The sequence below is a fragment of the Chinchilla lanigera genome, unplaced genomic scaffold, assembly GCF_000276665.1.
Source record: "Chinchilla lanigera isolate Chin_1 unplaced genomic scaffold, ChiLan1.0 scaffold00092, whole genome shotgun sequence".
NCBI classification, from domain to species: domain Eukaryota; kingdom Metazoa; phylum Chordata; class Mammalia; order Rodentia; family Chinchillidae; genus Chinchilla; species Chinchilla lanigera.
In genome coordinates, this window is record NW_004955493.1 from 6,758,784 (window position 1) to 6,781,545 (window position 22,762).

Genomic DNA, 22,762 nt, shown 5'->3' on the forward strand with positions numbered 1-22,762 from the left:
ACTATGGCCCAGCTTCTCCCCCACCCCCCCGTTTGTTTTTTCTCTTTTTTCTTTTTTTTAGGCTGGGTCTTACTATGTAGTTGTAAGGCCGGTTGGTCTTAAACACCCTTATATAACGCATGCTGGCCTCGAACTCCGGAGGATCTTCCTGGTTCAGCCTCCCGAGTGCCGGGATTACAGGTGTGCGCCATCATGTTCTGCTATCAAGATAGCTTTTGATAGATACTGTTGTAACTAAATGTTTGCATGTCCACGTCCTTCATTTCCTGGTAAGATTCCGTAAAAGTGTAATTTCTGGGTCCAAAGATCTGCTTGTATACAATTTATTTAAAAGTTTTACAAAACACTTTTTTTCATTTTATTAGTACATGTTTGTAATTCATGCAGTTTACAGTCATCTCGGGGACTGGTTACACGTACATAAAATAGACTTTATTCTTTACAGCAGTTTTAGGTTTTGGGCAAACTTGAGCTGAAAGTGCATAGGTTTCATATACTCCTTGGGGACCCTTTTCCCCTTATCAACAACCGGCTGCTTTGCTGTGTCAGAACTCAGTTCAGAGTGAGACACGGGGAGCCAAAGTGAAAACTACATTTCCCAGGAGGCAGCGCAGCACGCCGACGTGTGCCTGCGTAAGGGGTCCGCCGCGCTAGCCCCAGCTTATAAAAAGGAAAAAAAGCGCGTGTGGTTCTCGATGGTCGGCAGTCTGTGAACGGAAGCGCGTGGCCGTCTGCGGACTAAGGAAGCATTCGAGGACGCGCCTGTTCCCGCCTCGCAACTGCCAGTGAGACGTGTTTGTTTCGCCTGGGAGTCTCTGGGTGAGGCTAGGCCGTGGCTTGGGAACTCGGGAGAAATTGGGAACGAATGACCGCAACCTTCACGCTGGGCCCACGTTCCCCGCCTTAGCTATACAGGCGTCGCTTGGTTCGGCGCGCACGCGCCCTGGGTGGTACGGCGGGGGCGGTGGGGGGGCGGCTGGAGAGGCCCAGTGCGCTTGCGCCCCGCGTCCGGGCTGGGATGTTAAACCAGTGCGGGAAGACGGGCAGTCAGGACGAACCCTGAACCCCGACGCTTTTCGCTGTGTGCACAAGAAGTAGCCACCTTCTAAAAGAAAATAGAGCGTACGTGGCAGCGCATGCCTGTGAACGCGGCTACTCGGGAGACTGAGGCAGGAGGATTCCAAGTTTGAAGCTAGCCTAAGAAACTGGCAGTTTAGCAAGTCTGTCCAAAAAAAAAAAAAAAATACGTGTTGTGTGTTTGGGGGAGCGTTTTCTGGCCACAGTCTCCACTACCGACAAAAATAAAACGAAAATAAAACTGCCCATTTTAAAAACAACAACCGCCGAGTGTGGTGGCTCACGCCTGTAATCCCAGCACTCTGGAGGCTGGGCTGAGGCAGGAGGATCGCTGTGAGTTTGAGGCCAGCCTCAGCTACAAAGTGAGTTCAAGATCAGCCTGAAGTGCATAGCAAAACCCTGTCTCAAAAAGACAAGAAAAAAAAAAAAAAGAAAAGAACAACTTTATTCACCCACTAGCTATGTCGGAGGCTTCCGTGTGTACCCACTAGAGCCTTTCTCACTCCAAGTCTATTTTCAGCCCACCCCGGGAGGCCTTGGCCCCCGCCACTCCACCAAAACAGCCCCTTGCCGAAGCTGCCAATGATGCCAGGGTTGCTCTGTTCAGTTTTAGGTTAGTTCTCGTCCCGTGGTAGAATTTGATGCAGTTCTCCAAATACCTTCATTTGGCTTGCTAGCCATCCTCTTACTTTGCCCCTGACTTCTCTTTCAATGGTTTTTGCGCCTTTTATTTTTAATAGCTGTACCCAAGGCCTAACGCTAGATGGCTTCTTTGTCTCTATTGACTCCCTTGGCTTTCCCCACTATTCTGTAAATATAAATACCATTTATTTTGCTATAAAATTTCTATCTTAAGCGTGGTGTTCCGCCTTGAACTCGAGTCATCTGAATTCATGAGACTCAGCTCTGGCGTAACACCTCTTAAATGTCTAATTGGCATTTTGATGGTGTTCCAAATGGAAATTTTGAGTTTTATCCTTCACAGACCACACCTCGTATTTTCTTGTTCTTCCAGCATCTCGGGCTAAAATCTATGAAGTATTCATGATGTGTTTTCTCTCTTCTCCTTCTCCACAAACCTATTAGCGACCTACTTACCCTTGAGGTTTGAAGTTTCACTTCTGAACCAGATGTAGCCTGTAATCCCAGCACTCAGGAGGCTGAGGCAGGAGGGTTGGTATAAGTTGAGGCCAGCCTGGACTACAAAGTGAGTTCAAGACTGGCCTGAATTACATAGTGAAACCCTATCTCAAAAAGACCAAATGTAAATAGGTAAGTAAAAATGAAGTGTCTGAGTGCTGTATTTGGCACTTGGTAGGTTCTTTCTGTTTGAGAATTTTAGTTCTTTGAGATTCTCTGTCATGTGTTCAGATTTATTTATCTGTTTTGTCGTTTGTCTCCTGTTGTGGTTATTTCACCTAAGAATAAGAATATGGAACTGTTGTCGTTGGTTATTTGCTGACTGGCTTATATTCTAGGAGATGTATCGCTAGGTGACTTCCTTATGTGAGCATCATAGACCGTGCTTGCACAAGCGTGTACTGTAGCCTCCTGCCCACCTAGACTGTGTGGTGTGGGCTGTATGGTTCAGCTTGTCGTTCCTAGGCTATAACCCTACACGCGTATCATGTGCACTAAATGCTGGAGGTAACTGTCACAAAATGGCATTTCTATGTCTAGATATAGAAGAGGTACAGTAAAAAAACTTAAGTGCTACTTATGGGACCCCCATTACATATTTGCCTGTTTTTAAGCTGTGCATGACTATATTTAATGTTGGCTTTTCTCTCTGAATTGTTTCCTAAAAGGCAGAACCTGCTTATCTCATTCATTGCTGTATAACCCTCATTCATTGCCTGCGAGAGTAGATGTTTAGTAAATATAATTAAATGGACGAATCTATAAAGGGGGAAATATCTCTTCTGCATAGGTTTGAAATAGTCTTAGAGTATTTTGGTAGAGACCAACTTTTTTTTTTGTAGTGGAAATTGAACCCAAAATTGAACCCGGGGGCTTCGCATTGAGCTATATCTCTAGCCCTTTTATTTTATTTTTTTATTTTGCCCTGGCTGAGCTTGAACTTGTGATCTTCTTGCCTGAGCCTCCCAGAATGCTAGGATTCCAGGCCTGTACCATGCCTGGCCCAGCATATCTTTTTTTTCTGTCTTTTTGAGACAGGGTCTCTCTATGCAGTCCAGGCTGGCCTTGAGCTCACTTTGTAGCCCAGGCTACAGTACAGTTTCAAACTTGCAATGATCCTCCTGCCTCTGCCTTCCGTGTGCCACCATGCCCGGCCCAGTGTGTCTTTAGAAGGGGTGGAGTTCAACCCACAGTAGCCACTCACAGAGCTCTCTTCTGTTCTCCCTCCCCCATCAAGCGTCCCACATATTACCATGGCCCTGGTGTCTGCCGACTCCCGCATTGCAGAACTTCTCACGGAGCTCCACCAGCTGATCAAGCAAACCCAGGTAAAATGGCACGGCCCTTCACCATCCAGGAACAAGGGCTGGATGGTGAGCCAGAGAGAGCGGGGTAGGGGTTGTGTTCACGAGATTGGACAGGCAGGAACTGAGCTGACATGATAAGGGTGAGGGGAGGGGAATTTTAGGTATGACTACCATTCCTGTTGAACTTCGTTGTGTGCAAGATGTCAGAATTTTGTGTAGGATTTTGAGAGACAGTGTATCTGTGTAAAGTATACAGTTCAGTGGCTTTCAGTGTACTGTACTTCCCTGAAAATAAGACCTAACTGGAAAATAAGCCCTAACATGGTTTCTCAGGATGCTCATAATATGAGCCCTACCCCCAAATAAGCCCCAGTTCAGACTGTCAGCCAGATGGATGCATTTAGTATATCTGCTGCAACACACAACAAACATACCGAATTATAAAATAATAATGCTAATATGTAACTGTAAGTAAATATTATTGGCATTCATACTGAAAATATGTGGTAGTATAAATTACAGTTAAGTATTTGTAAAGACGAAAGCGAGTGCCTTGGGATGAGGGGTAAACGTCTGTGTAAACAGGTGAGCTCAAGACTTAACTGCCAAGTGACCAGTCGGGGCACAGCCACAAAGCACAGATAATGTGCGCACTTGATAACGAAAGGTCGTGGCTGTGTCTAGTATGGATCTTCATAATTCAGTACATCGTGTGTTGTAACAAGCAGGCTACGTGGGTGAGACGTGCCCGTTTAAGGAGAGCTCTGCTGCTGGACATGAGAGACTGAGGCCAGTGGTCTACGGGAAATGGAGTGACAAGAAACTCAGGCTGGGCCAGGGAAGTAGCTCAGCAGCACAGCGCCTCCCTGGCAAGCATGAGGTCCTGAGTTCAATTCCCGGTAACAAAAAAAGAAATTCAGGCTGGAATTCCAGGTTTAGGAGTTACAACAGTGTTCCAGAAGAAAATGGCATGGTTGTATTTAAATATAGATTTTTGTACATGAATAAATGTAGATTACTATACATAAAAAAAGGGCATCCTAAAAATAAGCCCTGTAGGATCTTTTGCAACAAAAATGAATATAAGACCCAGTCTTGTTTTGGGGGAAATACAGTTTTCCCAGATTTGTGCAAGCATTATGATTAATTTCAGAGAATTTTTGTCACCTGACAGAAATGTCCCACACCCATTAGTGGTTACTCTCCTTTTGCCTTTATCCTCCTACTCTGTAAACAAAGACACTCTTGAGCAAGAGCTGGTCAAAGGCCAAACTTTTTATTTTTTATTTTGGTTTTTTGAGACATATAGAAGGCTAGTATTGACTCACTATATAGATCAGGCTGGCTTCAAACTCATAAAACCGCTTTGCTGGGCATGGTGGCACAGGCCTATAATCCTAGCATTTGGGAGGCTGAGGCAGGAGAATCACTGTGAGTTTGAAGCCAGCCTAGGTTATATAGTGAGTTCAAGGCCAGCCTGAACTATATAATAAGACCCCGTCTCAAAACAAACAAACAAACCCAAAATAAATAAATAAAACTCCTGCTTCAAGCTCCAGAGTGCTGTCCACCATACTGGCCAAACCTGTTTTTTAGAGTATGCAGGGTTTGGGGCCAGGGATACAGCTCAGTGGCACAGTGTCTGCCTGGCAAGTGCAAGGTCCTGAGTTTGATTCTCAGTACTAAAACAAAACAAAACAGAACAAAACAAAAAATATACAGGGTTCGGAGAAGCTTCCGATACAGGTAAGCCAGTCATGGTTCATGCCTGTAATCCCACCACCTTGGTGATAAGTTAGGAGAATTGTGTGTTTGAGAGCAACCTGAAATGTATAGTAGATTTGCCTGGACAGCAAAGCAAGACCTTGCCTCTAAAGAAAGAAAGCAGACAGATGGAAAGAAAAAATCTATAAAGTCATTACGTTTTCGTATTTTTCTAATGTGAGTAGTTTCCTTCGCCTTCACCTAGCACTATCTGTATCTTATGATAAATTTCCATAGAACTTTTAGCGTAGAAATTAGCTGATGACTGGCCGAATCCAGCTCTTCCTCAGGCCAGTCATTTTCCATCAGTACTGTATTCTCAGCAGGCTTGCATTTGCTCGTCAGTGTCAGCACTGTATCATGTGCGCTAAGGTAGTTGAATCTCACCAGCAGTACCGGCGTGCAGTGCCATCTGAAGTGTGGTCGTGGTAAAATTGTTTCCTAACAGAACAGATCAGTGGGAATTACATAGTACTTGTTATGCCTATCCAGCAAAATACGTCCTTGCCTGTGTGTCAGGTGTTACTTGGACAGGCATTGTTATGCATTACTGTATTGGCTGTGGTTCGCTTGTTTCTGGGCTCCAGCTCTGTTGAGACAGATTTCCATACCATTAGGTAGCAAGACTCACCTCCCTCCTATGGGGAGGGCATAGATGGTGCTCAGAATAATTCTTAGCCCTGCTCACTGTACTTCAGGATATTTCTTTTTTCTTTTTCTTTCTTTTTTTGTTTTTTTGAGAGGTCTTATTATGTAATCCAGACTGGCCTTGAACTCAGCATGTAGCCCAGGCTGGCCAGGATATTACCTGTTTTCATCTGTTATTGGTTTAACATGGGCTGGGGATATAGCTCAGCAGCACAAGTGCCTGCCCAGAAAGTGCAAGGTCCTGAGTTCGATTCCTGGTATCAAAAAAAAACCAAAAAACAAAAAACAATTGTCTGGTTTAAGAACAATAAAATCATGCTGTGAATTACAAGTGTCCCTAGAAGACTTCTATGGGTTTGAGGTCTGCAGGATTCCTGTAGTGCGCCCCCTTGACCTCATCAGCTAGGATGGAGAGGCCTTGCCCCATGGCTACTCGGTCCCGCAGTCTGTGTTCAAGCAGCAGAGTGGTCCTGTTGGGTCAGAGTTCAAGCCCTTTCCCAACAGAGGGTGCGTGTTTTGCGGCAGTTGCTCCAAGCTCGGGTTAGATGAGTGGGAGTCACAGTTAGGTGACTTGCCCTGAGGGGACTGCTTGCCTCCTACTGCCTTCCTTGGCTCTATGTGGGACTGTTCCCCAGGGGAATTGGACTTACTAGGCGATGCCTAATAAACTTACCAGAAACCCATTTTTTCTTTGGAAACAGGGTCTGGCTTTATAGCTCAAGCTGCCCTTAACCTCACCCAGGCTGGCTTCAAACTCGCTGTGTTGTTCCTGCCTCAGCATCCTGAGTGCTGGATTAGAGGTGTGCACCACCACACCTGGCTTCCTTATTCATTTAAATGGTTTTTCATTCACAAATATGAGGGTGTGAAGTCACATATAACACATTGTGGTATGTTGGGCATGTCACTGCTCTAGTCCAGGCTGGCCTTGAACTCACAAGTAGCCCAAGCTGGCCTCACACTCAAAGCAGTCCTCCTGCCTCAGCCTCCCAAGTGCTGGGATTACAGGCATGTGCTACCATACCTGTCTTAATTTCTGGACTTTTGATTCCATTTTATTGATCTATAATTTAGTACCTCATCATCTGGATCACTGTAGCTTTGTAGTAAAAATTGAACCTAAAAATGTGAGTCCTTCAACCTCATCTTTCTTTTTCAGGATTGGGCTGATGTGGGTCTCTGCACTTGTGTACATTTAGGATGTGCAGGATGAGCCTGTCAGTTTCTGTGAAGAAATCAGCTGGAATTTTATGGGGATCCCTTTAATCTGATGAAGGGTTGTCAGAACACATAACTTAATGATTTAATTTTGATGGCTTTTATGACGTTTTTGCTTTAGTCAGGGAAAAAAATTTTCTTGAACTTCTCTTGAATTTGGAATTCTGGAAAGGGAAGCAGAGTACTGCGCAGGATGAAGGGTCTACCTCATGTCCTTTTGACCTGGTCCTCACAGGAAGAGCGTTCCCGTAGCGAACACAATTTAGTGAACATCCAGAAGACCCACGAGCGGATGCAGACAGAGAACAAAAGTGAGTAGGTGTGCTCAGCAGAGTGGAGGGAGGGGCTGTGGGCTGGGCCTGGGGCGTGGCTGTCGCTGTGTCGTAAAGGCTCACTTGCGTGTATCTGCATTTACAAAGCACGCTGCTCCTCAGATCGGAGGGACTGTTTCCTCGGGCCGAGTGACCTAAAGTGATGCAGGAGACTGGTGACAGGTGGCTCGGCACTGCAGAACCTCCGTGTCCCTCCGCTCTCGGGACTGAAGTCAGTGGCGCTGTCTAGGGGAACTTGCCCTTTGCGTGCACAGGCACCCCGCCGCCTGGGGTTTCCTGGGGCGGGGCTTCGCTCCTGGGTTCCCTGCCGTACCTTAGTCCTGCAGTGACTAAGCCCCTGGGCTGGTGCTTTCCAGCTCTGACTGGCTGTCGGTGGATCTGTCTGTCTTGTGCCGGCAGACGGCTTCCGTGCGCGCTGTGGTTTGGAAAGGTCAGAAAGTGCTCCCCGAGGTGTGGAGATGGTATCCGTGCCACCTGGAAGTGTGAGCTTGTTGGAGGGGAGCATCCGCCCCGGCAAGCGCTTCTGAGCATGAAGCCCACACTGCAGGCCCCGGGCTCTGAGCGTCCCAGTCTGAGCCCTGTGCCCTGGACGCGCGCCATATTGCTCACGGCTCCTTATTCCTGTGTTTATAGTTTCTCCTTATTTCCGAACAAAGCTGCGCGGCCTCTACACAACTGCCAAGGCTGATGCAGAGGCCGAGTGCAAGTGAGTACTGTCCATGGCCCCGCCGTGCGCCCTTTGCCTGCGTGCCCAGCCTGCCTGTCCTGGGGAGGAGAGGCTCCTGCATGACCCGGGGTAGTCACTTCAGCCGAGACTCAGTTGCCTCATCCTTAAAATAGAGATAATAACACTCTACAGGACTGTGAACATAAAATGGGATAATTCATAGAAAGTGCCAGATGCCAGCATTCCACAGACTCTTCTGACGGTCCCTTGCGGTAAGAAATACATTCTCGGGCTGGGTATATAGCTCAGTGGCATAAGCGCCTGCCTGGCAAGTGCAGGGTTGTGAGTTTGATCCCCGGTACCGGAAAAAAAAAAAAAGAAATATATTCTCTACCGTGGGCTTCCTGTGCTCCTCCTGCCACTGCAAGTACTTTTATATTTCCCTCATTGAGTCCTCATAACGCCCCTTGAGGTAGCTGTCGCTGTTACTGCTGTTTCACAGATGGAGAAACCAAGGCACCAAGGGGTTACGTAATCCACCCAAACCGCACAGCTAGCAAGTAGGGAAACCTGATTTTCTTTACTTCTTGGGGGCACTGAGGATTGAACCCAGTTAACTTCACATTGAGCTATCTCCTTAGCATTTTCAAAGTTTTTGAGACAGGGTCTTGCCAAGTCACCCAGGATGGACTTGAAGTTAGGATCCTCCTGCCTCAGCCCCCAAGAGTGTTGGGGGTTATAGATACATGCTGCCATACCTACCTGGGAAGCCTGACTTTTAAGCCCCAAATCTATACCTGCTGGATGATATAGCAATGGCTTTCCACAGACAAATTTGTTTTATCTGAATGTCACAGAATTAAAACAAGAGTTCTAGTTACAAAAAAAGAAAAAAGTTTCAGTTACATATAGTCTATTTTAAGGTTTTATTTATTTACTTTTAAATGTAGTTTGCACCCAAGAAATTAATTTTCTGATGCCCCAGTAACTCACAATCTGCAGTTTAAATAACTGCTTTGCAGCTGGGCATAGTAGCATGCATCTGTAATCCCAGCCCTTGGGAGGCTGAGGCAGGGAGATTGCTGTGATTTTTAAGGCCAGCCTGGACCACATAGTGAGACCTATCTCAAACAAGCAGACAGTAATTGCTGTGCTCGTTCAGGGCCCTGGGACAGAGTCAGCACTCTAAACATTAATAATGGCCCCTGTGTGGCTTCCCCGTCCTCTGTCCTGGGGTCATGGCCCTTGGTTTTCCTTGCCTTCAGCAACCATTGTGCAAGCCTTTGCTGTGCTCCTCTGAGTCTGGTCCATTCCCGTAGGTGACAAGGATGGGGAGAACCCTTCCTTCAAGGGCGTAGTCCAGGGAGGAGGGACCCCCTAAGAAACATGCAGGATAGTGCAGTTGGTGGCCAGCAGAGGTGAGGGCTCTGAGATGGCCCCGAGGGGAGGGGGGATAGAGCTGGTCCGTGAGCTGGGAATCCGTAGACAGATGAGAGCTCCGGCGGCAGGACAGAGTGTGCCAAGGCCTGGCAGAGGAGCTGCAGAGCACGTGTGATGAGGAAAAGGGAGGGGGAAGGGGAAGGGCGAGGTTCGAGGCTTCTTCTGCTGTGGGTCTTGTCTTGGAGGCCACCGGGAGCCAATGAAGACTTAAGGAAAGTAATAGCTGGTAGGGTTCAAGGCTCGCGAGGAGACCGGGCCTGAGATGCTGCCGGAGGGGAGTGGGACAGCAGCAGTGGGGGTGAAGAGGAGGGCGTGTTCAAGACCAGTTTCTGAGATCAGGTTAGGGGGCCAGTTGCAGGGAGGACGTTGAAGATTCCGGGGTTTTCAACCTGGACAGGGGTCTTGTGGGGTTCTTGTGTCAAGCTGGGGCAGAACGGAGTAGGGTGGACTTGGGGGGAAGAGACACTGAATTCTGACCGGAGCTGCTGCCTTGAAACAGCTTCCTCCTCCTGACTGTCCAGCTCCCCCAGCCCTGCCTTGCAGATTATCATCTGGCCAAAGTCAGGCCTTTTCCCTCGCCTGGACTGGAGTACAGTGAGCGCGCTTTATGCTCTGTGTGGGTGTGTGTGGGTGTGTGTGGTGTGTGTGGTGTGTGTGTGTGGTGTGTGTGTGTGTGTGTGTGTGTGTGTGTGTGTTTGTGTGTGTTGCTGGGAATCCAGCCCAGTGCCTCCTGCATGCTGCACAGTTCTCTACCCTGAGCCCCGCCCCAGCCCTCCACAGCAAGCTGTGCCCACCCTGCCCGACTGCTGGCAGAGCAGAGACGGGCACAGGTCTGGTGTGGGCAGTCTCTGGCGATGACTGACTCAGAGTGAAACACTGCGAAGCCTGGTTGGTAAATGCAGGGCCCACCGCACAGTTCTGCCACAGCCTCACTCTTTCAGGCTTGCGCCTTCGTACATTTATTCCTGCGCGTTGAGCCAGGCCTTCTTAGTACCATGCCGGGAACGCGCACAAGCGAGGCAGGGGAGATGCCGGCTCAGCCACTGGAAGGTTTTTGCAGTCCAGGTGGGGAGACCCCTGTCACTGAGTGTCACAGTGTGCTGATCAGGATGAGGATCTGGATGCTCTAACAAGTTGTCTGAAAACAGCTTCCTAAAAACAGAGGCAGTCTTGCACAGCTGTGGTATAATTCTCAAAATCAGGACATTTCACTCAGATATAAAAGTAAACTGGGTGTGGTGGCATAGGCCCATAATCCCAGCACTTGGGAGGCTGCGGCAGGATTGAGTCTAGCCTGGGCAGTTTAGTGATTTAGCAAGAGCTTGTCTCAGAGTAAAAACTAAAAAGGAGAGGCAGTATAGCTCCATGTGAGGGCGATGGGTTCAACCCCACAACTTAAAAACCCAAAACTTAGAGACCTTACTCATATTTCATAATTGACTGCTGATGTCTTTTATAACCAAAGGACAGGCTGCTTCCTGCGGATCGCCGTTAGCCTCCTGGTTTTTATTCCCAGCATGCTAGTGCTGGGGTGCCCTATTACTGCCCAGCCCTCCCAGCCAACCGGGCTGTTGCCCCGCGCAGCTTTGGTGTGGCCAGCCCCTTCTGTGTCTTGGTCCCTGCCTGGCGAGCTCCGCCAGAGTCACGCCTTCTGGGTACTCCCAAGCTCACGTCCGTGATGAAGGCCTTTACGTCGTGAGGGCTTTGTTGCTGTTGTTCTGGGGATTAAACTCAGGCCCTAATACATTTAGGCATGTGCTCTGCCAGCCCTTTTCATTTTTAGTTTGGAAACAAGGTCTTGCTGTGAGGTGTATTTAAAAAATAAAATGCATATGTAAGTAAAATGTATTAAAGAACACTTTGCCGTTAGTCCCTTCATAATACTCAGAGTATTTATTCCCCTCACTTGAGATACACTTACCCATCATTCTTGGCAACGTGGCTTCTATTGTAAGTGTTTTTTTAATTTACTGCTAACCATATTTTTGATCACGCCCTGTGTGTTGCCCAGGCTGGCTTTGAACTTCCATTCCTTGTACCTTGGGCTCCCAAGAAACCGGGGTAACAGGCACCTGCCACCATACCCATCCCATGCGGGCACTCAGTAAAGCTTTGCTGGAGGAAATGACAGGTTTACCATGGGCGGTGAGAATAAAATGACCTGTGTTGGCAGCTTGCCGCTGGTTGCTGTTGAGATCGTCTCTGGGGAGATTCCCCAGGTGTTAAGCCTGGCTCCAGCAAAGCTTTGTGATGATGGCTGCTGGGTTACTTGGGTCCTGACCACCCTGGAACTGCCATATGCTGGCTTGTCTTGTTCCTAGGTCTGTGTCCGTGCCAGCGTTGTGCTGCAGTCTTGCAGGGATGAATTCCCCTGCTCCTGTGATTGTCTGAGCCAGCACAGTTGCCCAGGGTCCCAGGGTTCTCCTTTTACCTGTCCCACCTAGGACAGACCCTGGATTGTCATATATGACCGCATCTCAAGAGATCGTTAGGAAGGGGAAGGAAAAGAAGGTAAAATGGAAGCAAAGCCTTGTAAATGAGGAGAGGAAGAGTAGTTGAAGGGATAGGAGGGGATTGGAAAGAAAAGCAAAGAGGAAACAGAATACATCCTGTATAGTACTGATTGCCTATGATCATTGTGTATCTCTAAATTGTACCAATAAACAATAAAATTTTTTTTTTAAATATTAGCTTAAAAAAAAAAGGTGGTTAGGGCTGCCGAGCTGCAGCAGCATTTCTGCAGGCCCAGAGGCGCTCAGGGCGAAGGAGCTCTGCCTGCCCCACTTAGCTCTCTAGGGTGCTGTCTTCTCTTAGGGCTTTTGGCCTGCTACTTCCTACTGTGTTGCCATCTATGCTTTTCAGATGGAAAAACAGGGCTGGGGTACCTTGGCGGCGACTGCTTGCCTGGCACGCACAGAACCTTGGGTTCTTCACCAGTGCCACAAAAGCTACAACCATGAAAAGATTCGAGTACATACACGGTGTAGTCAGAGGCCATGTAGTATTTTGAGATGTACATCCTTAGGCAATTTTATCACTGTGAAAACGTCCCTGAGCATTTACACAAACCTAGATGTTCTAGGTCAGTGATGGCAAACCTTTTAGAGCTTTTGGTGATAACAGACAGCTGGCCGTGGTACATGTGCTGTAGGTTTGTCACCACTCCTTAGGTCATCGCTCAGTGTGGTCTATTGATGCAGTGAAGAGGTGCTGTGAAAGGAGGCACATGGTGTGTTTACAGGAAACATTCTACCCAGCGAAAGAATAGTAAATACCAAACTCGGTAACAGTCACTTATCATCATTCCCAGTACCCTGTACTGGGTGTCATTGTATACGCGCTATTCTCATAAGCCTGGCAGGGACGGTAGGTTTGTTTATACCAGCACCGCCTTAGACGTGTATGTTGTACAACATTAAAGTGGCTGTGAGCCCCTAGACAATATTTTATCAGCTCCATTATAATTTCACGGGGCCAGCGTTGTGTATGCAGCCCGCCGTAGTCTGTCCCATCTTTGTGCAGTGAATAACTACATAGAGTTGCTAGCTTCCAGCTGTAGCATTGGCCTCACCAACCCAGCTAGCCATTAGCAGAAAAGGAAGCCCATGCCATCTGCTTCACCCAGCCGTTCTGTCCCTTCCCCGCCCGTAGCATCCTCCGGAAGGCCCTGGATAAGATTGCTGAGATCAAGTCTCTCTTGGAAGAGCGAAGGATTGGTGAGTGGGAGGGTGTGCAGGTGCTTCCCGACGGGCAGGGTGAGGACCGCTGAGGGTGGCAAGCCTGCCTCCGGGAGGGGACCCGGTGCCCCACCTGGGCAGTCACTGCACGGGGTATCCCAGCTCACCTCCAAGACAGTGGCAGCCCACCCCAGCCCTCCTGTGTCTCACCTCTGTGGCCCAGGCTGGTCCTCCCCCTCCTCCTGGTCACACGCTTCTCTGGGTAGTGATAGCCTGAGGGTGTAGTAAAGCCCGTAGTGCCCCTAAGCCAGCCAGGAAGAGCTTCGCTAATGTGCACTGTCAGAGCCTCTGTCGCCGCTGCCTCGGCTTTCTGCCTCTTGGAAATGTGGGCGGACTCCTCACCTGCCAGTGCTGTTCTTCGCCATTTTGACTCTGTTCACAGTGGGTGGGTGTGTTGTGCCATGGCTGAGGGGCTGAAGGATACCATTGGACCCTCTGATTTTCAATGTTTGGTTGAATTACAACGTATATTTGTAGAAAAGTTCACAGAACTGTATGGCTGTGTGAAACTGTAAGTGACCTAGCCTGCTTATCTAGGTCACTTTAAGTGACCTAGCCTGCTTAGAACATGAGCCAGGTACCGTGGTTCAGACCTTTGGTCCCAGCTACTGAGACAGGAGGAGCATAAGGTCCGGGCCAGCCTTGGTAACACAGTGAGACTCAGAATCAAAATAAAAATTTAAAAGGGCTGGGGTATAGCTCAGTAGTAGAGCAGTTGCCTGGTGTATGTGATACCCTGGGTTCAGTCCCTACAACTGGAAGGAAAAAAATAAGCAGAACTTGATTGGCACCTCAGAAGCCCCATGGCACCTTTCTAGTTCTCCCCTCAGGAAGAACTGTGATTTTGTCTCCCTAATCTAGTAGTTGAGCTCGCCACTCCCCAGCCCTGGACATCTGGGGATGGCGGGGATGGTCCCCTGGGAGTGCGGGGCTCCTGCTGAGCTCCACAGCACACGCAGGGTGCTGCATGGGCCTGGGCGGATGGCGTGCCTGGCGCCTCAGGGCCTCACTTCCTCCCCGCAGCGGCCAAGATCGCGGGGCTTTACAATGACTCGGAGCCCCCGCGGAAGACCATGAGGAGAGGGGTGCTGATGACCCTGCTGCAGCAGTCAGCCATGACCCTGCCTCTGTGGATCGGGAAGCCTGGTGACAAGTGAGGCAGGCTGGCGCGGGCGGGGCTGGTGTCGGGGGGCGGGGGCAGACTGACACTTCTCCCCCTCCCAGGCCGCCCCCTCTCTGCGGGGCCATTCCAGCGTCTGGGGACTACGTGGCCAAACCCGGGGACAAGGTTGCCGCACGGGTGAAGGCTGTGGATGGGGACGAGCAGTGGATCCTGGCAGAGGTGGTCAGTTACAGCCATGCCACCAACAAGTGAGTGGACACCCCCAGCCACCAGCCGTGCTGCCCTTGCCACACCTGCGCTGCTGCTTTCCCACCTGTCTGCAAGCGGGAGAACCGCCTGCCCAGGGTGTGCCAGCGGTGGTGCCTGCGACGCACCCCCATCCCGGGCCAGTTCCCTCCCCACGTCCTCCTCCCTCCCTGGCCGGCCTGTGACTCTAATGGCGTCACTGATTTCCATCTGTTCACCTGCAGGTATGAAGTAGATGACATTGATGAAGAAGGCAAAGAGTGAGTGCCCTTGGGGGTGGGAGGACTGGGCTCCTCGGAAGGTGTCCCCCCACCGTGCACTGACACAGGGCCCCCCGCAGGAGACACACCCTCAGCCGCCGGCGGATCATCCCGCTGCCGCAGTGGAAGGCCAACCCCGAGACGGACCCCGAGGCCTTGTTTCAGAAGGAGCAGCTCGTGCTGGCCCTGTACCCACAGACCACCTGCTTCTACCGGGCCCTGATCCACACGCCCCCACAGCGGGTAAGGCGTCTGGGTAGAGAAGCCTTTTCTGTTTTTGTTTTTGGTATCAGGAATCGAACTCAGGGCTTTGCATTTGCCAGGCAGGCGCTTATGCTGCTGAGCTACATCCCTGGTCCGCAGAGAGGCCTTTTGGAACCCTAGTGTGTGTCTTCGGTCCTTCTCTGCATCTCTTCCATGCCTGCGGGTTCCCCTCCTGCTTGTCTGTGTCTGTCCTGTGAGCCAGCCCCGCCCAGCTCGGGAGCCTTACCCAGCCGTGACTGGGAGGCCTGCTGCGCCTCCGTCCGGCGTCCTTTTGGCAGTTGAAGGAGCCCGAGCCCGAGGTGGATGTGCGCCTGTACATCTCTAGCCCCTGTTTTCCTGAGCGTCCTTCCTGCCACTGACACAGGAGTTCCCCAGGTCTGGCGAGGGGAGTCTCCTCGTTGCTCTTTATCCCTTGCCCTTCACCCACATAACTGAGATGAGCATCCGGAACGGAAAACAAGGGCAGGACACACTGGGAGCAAACTCCCTGTGGGCCTTCTGCTAGTCTAGGGCTTGGGGCCTGCAGCAGGCTGATCCTGGGAGGCCCTAACCACCTGTCCCTCTCCCCCTGCCAGCCCCAGGATGACTACTCGGTCCTGTTCGAAGACACTTCCTATGCGGACGGCTACTCCCCTCCCCTCAACGTGGCGCAGAGGTACGTGGTGGCTTGTAAGGAGCCCAAGAAGAAGTGAGGAAGGCTGGCAGACACCGCTGGCTGCTGCCCCAAGTCCTCCCCGGAGAAGCCAACAAGGATTTTCTGTGAGCAAATAAATACTTGTTCCTCTGCCCATGTCTGCTAGGCCTTACTTTCCCGTCAGAAGAAGATAGGTGGTGCCCTGGCGCTGGGTCGGAGAAGGGTAGTATCGGGTGCCAGCGGGGCTGGCTCTTTAGCGCACGCACTCCCTTGCTTACAACAGGGGCCTGGTTTAGCAATCGCCCTTTATTCCTGCAGTAGGGTCAGGCCTGTTCACACGCCTTGGAACAGGACCCTGTGTAGCCCTCAGAGCTGCCAGCGGAGGGGGAGGCTGCAGCCCGCCATCTTCTCGGCACAGTGGGCATCAAAGCGCTCACTCTGGACCACGGTGAAGGTGCTTTTCCAGTCCCCCACGATCCCTGGGACAGAAGGAAAGAGGCTTGAGTCCAGGCCGCACAGGAGGCCCCGGTGGCTCTTTCTCCCTCCGCTCCCTATGCCTCGCTTGGCCAGGCACCCACCTTTCCTCATGAAGGGGGAGACCGTGTGGTCCATGACCTCACAGGGTAGGGTGGTGTAGTTGGTCATGGGGTTCTTCTTCATCTCCTTGAAGGATGTGCGCTGGACGATGAGCTCCTTGGTCTCCTCAGGCAGGGAGCGCCCCACGAACTCCAGGATCTTCTGAAGCTCCCTTTTGGGGTTCTGCAGAGGCAGACACGTGCTTCGAGTTGTTCTTGAAGGAAACACGTCACAGGGGAGGGGCTGCTTCCACAGAGAGGCCTCTCAGCCCAGCTCTGACTCTGGGCCTCTTTCCCGTGGCAGAGCAGTCCCTGCTGCCCTGGCATCCTGGAGTGGGCCCCGTTGGGTTCCTCCTGGCGGAGGGCGGGGAAAGTCGTCGCTGTCCCTGCGCCCACAGCTTGGCACACGCTTCCTGGGGCAGGGAGAAGCCAGAGCCCCAGAGTGCCGGGCAGTGAGCGCGTGGGCGCGGATGAGGGCCCCGGGAGACCAGGACTGTTGACAGTCCTGGGGAGCAGGTGGGGGCCTGGATTGCTGGGGCTGCCGCGGGGGTCAGCGCTGAGAGGGTTTCTGCAGGCCAGGCGGGTTCCGGCCGCCCCGAGGGGGAGGCGGCAGCAGCAGCAGCAGGTGGTGGTCTCACCTCCTTCATGTCCTCGTAGAAGAGGTAGAGAATAGGGTGGGTGTGGCTCAGCTCCCACCACTCCCGCACGTGCTGGTACCAAGACCCGTAGGACACTGAGGGAGGGGGCACGAGACAGCACAGTCTCAGTTTGAGCTGACTGCCCTCGGCGTGGTGAGCCCCTCCTTCCTCAGAGTGAGGCCCACCTTCGCCATCCATGAACTTCTCCAGGAAGCCGTCCCAGGCGCCAGGCTCCGGGAACAACGTGCACATCTTGTAGAAGTTATAATAGGAGACGGCCACGTCCTTTGCGTTGCGAGCGACATAGATCACCTGCAGGGCAGATGACCAAATGCCAGGCACGCTCACCACACAGCACACGCCACAGCAGACTTGCTCCCCAATCCGGCCGCCTGTCACTCCAGGCACCCTGGAGGAGGTTATCTCTCAGTGCAGCGGAGGAAACAGGCTTGCAGGCTGACTTCCTAGAGACCTTATCCTCTGGGTAGGGCTGGGGTTTTCACTCTGCTTTGGTGCCAAAATGCTGGCTGGTCCAGGAGCTGTATCTGATACTGATCTGATCCTCTTCAGTGCTACACTGAGATTTGGAACAAGACAGGAGGGTCTCACCGGCCTTGTCCTGTACAGACTTGTGAGTGCCTGCACTGCATTTCTCTGGCTTGCACTGAAGAGTCTTGTCCTCCTGGTCTGTGAACCCCACCCGAGGGACAGGCACGTGTCCGCCTCATAGGACGTTAGACAAGGCTCAGAGAAACCCAGTAGAGTAGGGCCAGAGCTGGGACAGCCGCAGTGCACTCACCTTGACCTCATCCAGCAAAGTCTGGGGGAGCAGGGCCACAGGCAGGTGCGTCTTGAGCAGCCGTGGGGCGGGGGTGTCCTTCACACTCTCAAGCCCTAAGGCATGGGCGGGGGACAGCTGCTGAGCTGGAGCAGAGTCCCCCTCCCCCCTTCTCTTGCCCCCGGTCACGAGAACACACCTGAGGGAACCCCTGGGCACTTGAACTCAAGGAAGGGCACCCGCGTGTGGATGGGGTCTCTGCGACACTTCTCTAGGTCACCGCCCTGGTAGATCATGTCCAGTATCTCACTCATCCAAGTGGTGCCTGGGAAGAGAGAACGTGGAGGTGAACGGAGCTCAGAGCCAGGCCCTGCTCGCCAAGCAGGGACCGCAGCCCAGGAGAGGGTGGCCTCCTTGCTTACCCGACTTGGGGTAGGTGCTGATGAGCAGGTCATCGGGCCGGGCCTGGAAGCTCTGCAGCGGCTCTATGGCATCTGCAAAGTAGTTGATGAGCGGGACCCCCTTCACGTAAGCCAGCGGCAGGCGGAAGCCGTCCCGGACCAGCTCCATGCTGCTGCCTCGGGCGAAAGACACAGGCTGTCCTTAATGCCACTGGCCCACCACCAGGAGGAATTCTTGCTTCCAGATAGCACCCCGAGGCCAGGGAAGTTGAGGCCTTTGCCAAGCTCACCAAGCAAGTAAGTGGTGCAGCTGGGATTGGAAGCAGTGCAGTGTTCACACCTCTGGCCCAGCGGCAGGCTGTGCACGGCCCAGGCCATCACCTTCTGTGCTGCAAGCCGGAGGCCAGGTTTTTGCAGCTCTTTAAGGATGCCAGTGAGCACCTTAGACACTCCAGTGACTGGCTTCTAACTGCTTGCAGCCGGTTCATTTACTACTTCCCGCTGCAGCTCCTACCCTGCACCCGCTGGGTCTTCCATCCTGGCCCCTTCTACAGATGTCTGGGTGTTCACGCATGGGAACGCCGCAGGTGGGCCCGGCCTGAAATCCTACCTGTGCAGGCAGATAACTGAGCAACTGTGTTCGTTCTGGGGGCCACAGCCTTGTATGGAAACGAGCAAAGTGCCAGTGACCGGCTGGGCGTGGTGGTGCATAGCTGGAATCCCAGCACTTGGCTCACTGAGGTGGGAGGATTGCCTTGAGTTCGAGGCTAGCTTGAACTACATGGGGAGACCCCAGCTCAAAAAAAAAACCAGTGATGGCTGAACAGGAGGGAACCTGTTGAGATGGGACATCCATGGGGAAAGAGCAGGCAGGGTAGAGGCCACAGCCAGGGATCACACAGGAACCTGATGGAGCCCTGGGGGCTGGGCGGCCCTCTGAGGATGTGGGGGCCAGGAGCAGGGCAGGGCAAGGTGGTCTGGACAGCCAGCCTCACGCGGCACTTACCAGGCCTCTCAGGATCCTGGCGTTGGGGCCCCTGGGTGTGCGGTGCCTTAGCAAGGGAGCAGTGCTCGGTGTATAGGACAGCCCTCTGAGCTGGAGGTTTCCAAGGTCCAGAGTGGGAGGAGGGGTGTGGGGCGGGCCCTGGGACTGACTATCTCCCTGGAAGCAAAGGTCAGGTGTGTAGTGGGTGGGTGCCGATAACCGCCTTTGCACCTGAGGTAAAAGGAGATGTCTTAGTTACTTTTCCCATTGCTGAGATAAAATACCCGAGACCTAAAATTAAAGGAGGAAGGCTTTATGTAGCTCACAGCTCACAGAGGTTTCAGTTCATAGTTGGCTGGCTGCAAGCCAGGGTGGCATGGCAGAGGGGTATCGTGGAGGAGAAACAGTTCATGGCAGGCAGAAGGCAGCAGAAGTAGGAAGCTGCATGTGAGAGCCAATCACAGCAACCCTCTCTACCCTTTACCTCCAGGCTATCTGCTCTTAGGGTGGGTAGCGTGCTCACCCAGGGTGGGCCTTCCTGTTATCCACACTCAGAGCTATGCCCAATTTATCAGACTAATTTAGTAACCACACACCCTTAATGCCAGCATCACACAGTTTACATCTAGCCACCTTTGAAAAGCCCCACTTACCACTGCATGAGGCTTTCGGGGGACATCTAGACACAAGCATCTAGATACAAGCTGTAACTATAGACTAGACCAAATGTAGAAAAAAATACCTCCGTGGTTTGCAGTTTGATTTTCCCAAACTGAAGTCGGGCTCCTGACCAGGCCCCTAAACAACAGGTCAGCGCACACGTTTTGTCTGACTAACCCAGTTAAGCGGGGACCCAGCCGGGAGTGTGATGGATAAGGGTTGCTCACCATGCTGCCAGCTGCAGTCCAGCTGCCAAGACACCAAGGGCTGAGGCTCAGGCAACCCCGGGCATGGTGGAAACGGCCAGCCCTGCCTGGATGGGAGGTCCAGAGGGATGTGAGCAGGGAAGGGAGCCCGCACACGGCAGAGGAGGATTCTTTTGGAGACGGTGTAGGGTAGAAAAGACCAAGAATGGGAGCTCCTGCATATGCTCCCCGCACCCTCTTGCAGCACCACTTCTAGTTGGTGGCAGAACGGCCCCCAAAAGGTGCTTTTCCCCTCCTGAGCTTGAGGGGCCTTGCAGACCAAGGGGAAGCCAGGCCGGGAGGGCTCCTGCACTTCTCAGGCTGTCCCCACAGCTTGGGCTGCAGTCCGTTTGGGCCCCGGAGGTGGGCAGGACCTCAGTCACGGGTGCCAGTCTCTGAGCTCCGAGGCACTGGGTACCACCATAGGCAGAGGGCCTCCAGGCAAGGGAGAGCCAGATCAGGAGGACGGGGCCGGCGCCTCCCTGTATTCCCACACCTGGGCCTCGACAGGAATGCAACTTTTCTCAGTGCAGACCTGTAATGTATTCAAGTGAAAGCTTCCTGGACCTTGGAGGCAGGAGGCAGAGTCGGGGATGCTGAGGCCCGGTCTCCAGCGGGGCTGCCCAGTGTCTCTGGGGATGAGAAGATTGCTCAAAGGCAGCCTAGGGATTGCGAGGGAAGGGAAGGGAAGGGGTGCTGGGCCCGCTCCCCTCTTCTAACTCAGAGTCCTCGTCCTTCCCATCAGCATGCATTTGGCACCGCCAGGTCAGATTTTCCCACAGCAAGCAGCTCTTACAGCTGGCAGGGTGCGTTTGGTTGGAGATGATAGAGTCGGGCATCTCAGGCTCCTACTGGCATAGGTCCAGGGCGCCAAGGTGAGGACCCACTGCCCTGGCATGTAGTGAAAACTGTCCTCTGAACTCGCCAAAGCAGCTGTGTGTTTCTTTTATGTTTCTCCAGAAAATTTATGAAGCATATGGCACCCAACCTGGGGACCTGACATATCCAGAGACAACTCGGGGAGGAGCGCCTTTGGTAGAAATCCCCTGTGGCCAACCTCTTCCATGTGGTATGGGGTGGTGTACCTCGTGAGTGCATGGGTGCCCACCAAGCTCCTGATGGCCTGAAGTGCCTTCTGCAATCGCAGAAGTTAGTCCTCGTGGGACAGAGTTATGGGAGAGCTGGGGCTGCTGTGGCACGGCCCCTCTCAGGGAGTGAGGTAGGGTACTGAGGCTCAGTTGTCTGCCCAGGAGAGATCTTGGGATGGACATCTCTGTCCACGTGGGAAGGATAATGACGAGATGGATGTCTCCAAACCACCAGGTGAGATGGAAACACTTGCAAGTACCCTGGGGTCAGCGTAGTAGCACACGCTGTCATCCTAGCACTCGGGAGGCTGAGGCAGGAGGATCCTTGTGAGTTTGAGGCCATCCTGGGCTACATAAGTGAGCTCAAGGCCAGCCTGAACTGCATAGCGAGACCCTGTCTCAAAAAGACAAGAAAAAAGAAGAAAAAAAATACCTTGAAGGCGGGGGATGTAGCTCAGTGGCACAGCACCTGCCTGGCAAGCGGGAGGACCTGAGTTCAATTTCTGGTACCAAAAAAAAAAAAAAAGTCTGAAGATTTGGGGAAAATACTGTCTTTTGTAAATGAGCATGTGATTTCAAGGAAGAAAAAGAGCTTTGTAAGATCAGAGCAGCCATGATATGGCTCCTCCTCATGACGGCAGCAGCAGGGGCTGAGCTCCAGGACCAGCCCTGTGCCCAGCAAATGCGTCAGCAAGAGGGCTGGGGTAAACTTGTACAGGCTCTGGTGCTGCAGGTGAACACCACCGGAAAAGCGGAGATGTCTAAAGGTCTAGGCCACTGGGCCAAGCTCGAGCTGGAGTCCAAAGCCAGATGAGGCCACAAAGGAGAAATCGGGGGGGGGGGTGTTGATTTGGGGAATTTTTGCAAGGAGAAACAATATAATACAGGACACATATAAGATGATTTATAACAGTCACCCAAAGAGTCATATATGAGAGAGTGCAGGAAGTCTGTCCACACACTGTAGACCAGGGATCCAGCTGAGGGCCTGGATCCCACGATAATGTCCGGCATGAGTCCAGCTGAAGGCCCAGAGCCCGTAACAATGCCTCCCATGAATCCAACTGGAGGCCCAGAGCCCGAGACAACATCTCATGCAGGCCTGTTTCACAGATCTGTGCTGGGAAGGCCCAAAGGTCAGTGGTGGAATCTAGGAAGTCTGTGCCAGCGGGATGAAGGATCTGTGCCAGCAGGCCGAGGGATCTGCACTGGAGCCAGGAAGCGATGCTCAGAAGAACCAGAGCTCCCCGGAAAGGTCCCACAGCCATCCTCAGCAGCAGTGAGGTCCCGAGCTCCTCCAGTGGTGAAGACAGCTGAGTTCCTGTCAGGAAAGCCAATGCAGCAAGCTTCTCCAGGAGACCGGCAGTACACCATCTTCCCCTCTGGATCCATGGATTAGGGATCCATGCCTAAAGTGAGGGCCAGAGCTCCCCCAAAGTGAACAAAGCCATTCTCAGTGCTAACGAGGTCCCGAGCTCCTCGGAGGATGAAAACAGCCGAGTTCATCAGGAAAGCCAGCATGACAAGCTCCTCCA

General features: G+C 52.3%; 2 protein-coding genes across 5 annotated transcripts; one reads left to right on the top strand and one right to left on the bottom strand.

The window, feature by feature from the left end:
* Positions 1-642: 642 nt before the first annotated feature.
* Sgf29 (SAGA complex associated factor 29) lies at positions 643-16,013 on the top strand. 3 transcript variants are annotated; one of them, XM_005405175.2, is made up of 10 exons: positions 643-819; positions 3,455-3,545; positions 7,390-7,465; positions 8,120-8,192; positions 13,245-13,309; positions 14,354-14,483; positions 14,555-14,701; positions 14,924-14,959; positions 15,040-15,202; positions 15,799-16,013. In XM_005405175.2, exons 2-10 carry the CDS (start codon positions 3,471-3,473, stop codon positions 15,913-15,915), a joined length of 882 nt encoding a protein of 293 aa, XP_005405232.1. In that variant the 5' UTR covers positions 643-819; positions 3,455-3,470; the 3' UTR covers positions 15,916-16,013. The 3 variants fall into 3 exon arrangements, with proteins under 3 accessions (XP_005405232.1, XP_005405233.1, XP_005405234.1); XM_005405176.2 differs by having other exon boundaries at positions 643-785; XM_005405177.2 differs by lacking the exon at positions 643-819 and adding an exon at positions 994-1,122.
* Positions 16,014-16,143: 130 nt separating this feature from the next.
* On the bottom strand, positions 16,144-19,378 carry LOC102019609 (sulfotransferase 1A1). 2 transcript variants are annotated; one of them, XM_005405179.2, is made up of 8 exons: positions 19,256-19,378; positions 18,271-18,426; positions 18,048-18,173; positions 17,870-17,964; positions 17,256-17,382; positions 17,071-17,165; positions 16,436-16,616; positions 16,144-16,336 (listed from the first exon to the last, which is right to left on the bottom strand). In XM_005405179.2, the coding sequence occupies exons 2-8, from the start codon at positions 18,416-18,418 to the stop codon at positions 16,224-16,226; spliced, it is 885 nt and encodes a 294-aa protein (XP_005405236.1). In that variant the 5' UTR covers positions 18,419-18,426; positions 19,256-19,378; the 3' UTR covers positions 16,144-16,223. The 2 variants fall into 2 exon arrangements, with proteins under 2 accessions (XP_005405236.1, XP_013360270.1); XM_013504816.1 differs by having other exon boundaries at positions 18,271-18,422; positions 19,256-19,362.
* Positions 19,379-22,762: the final 3,384 nt, after the last annotated feature.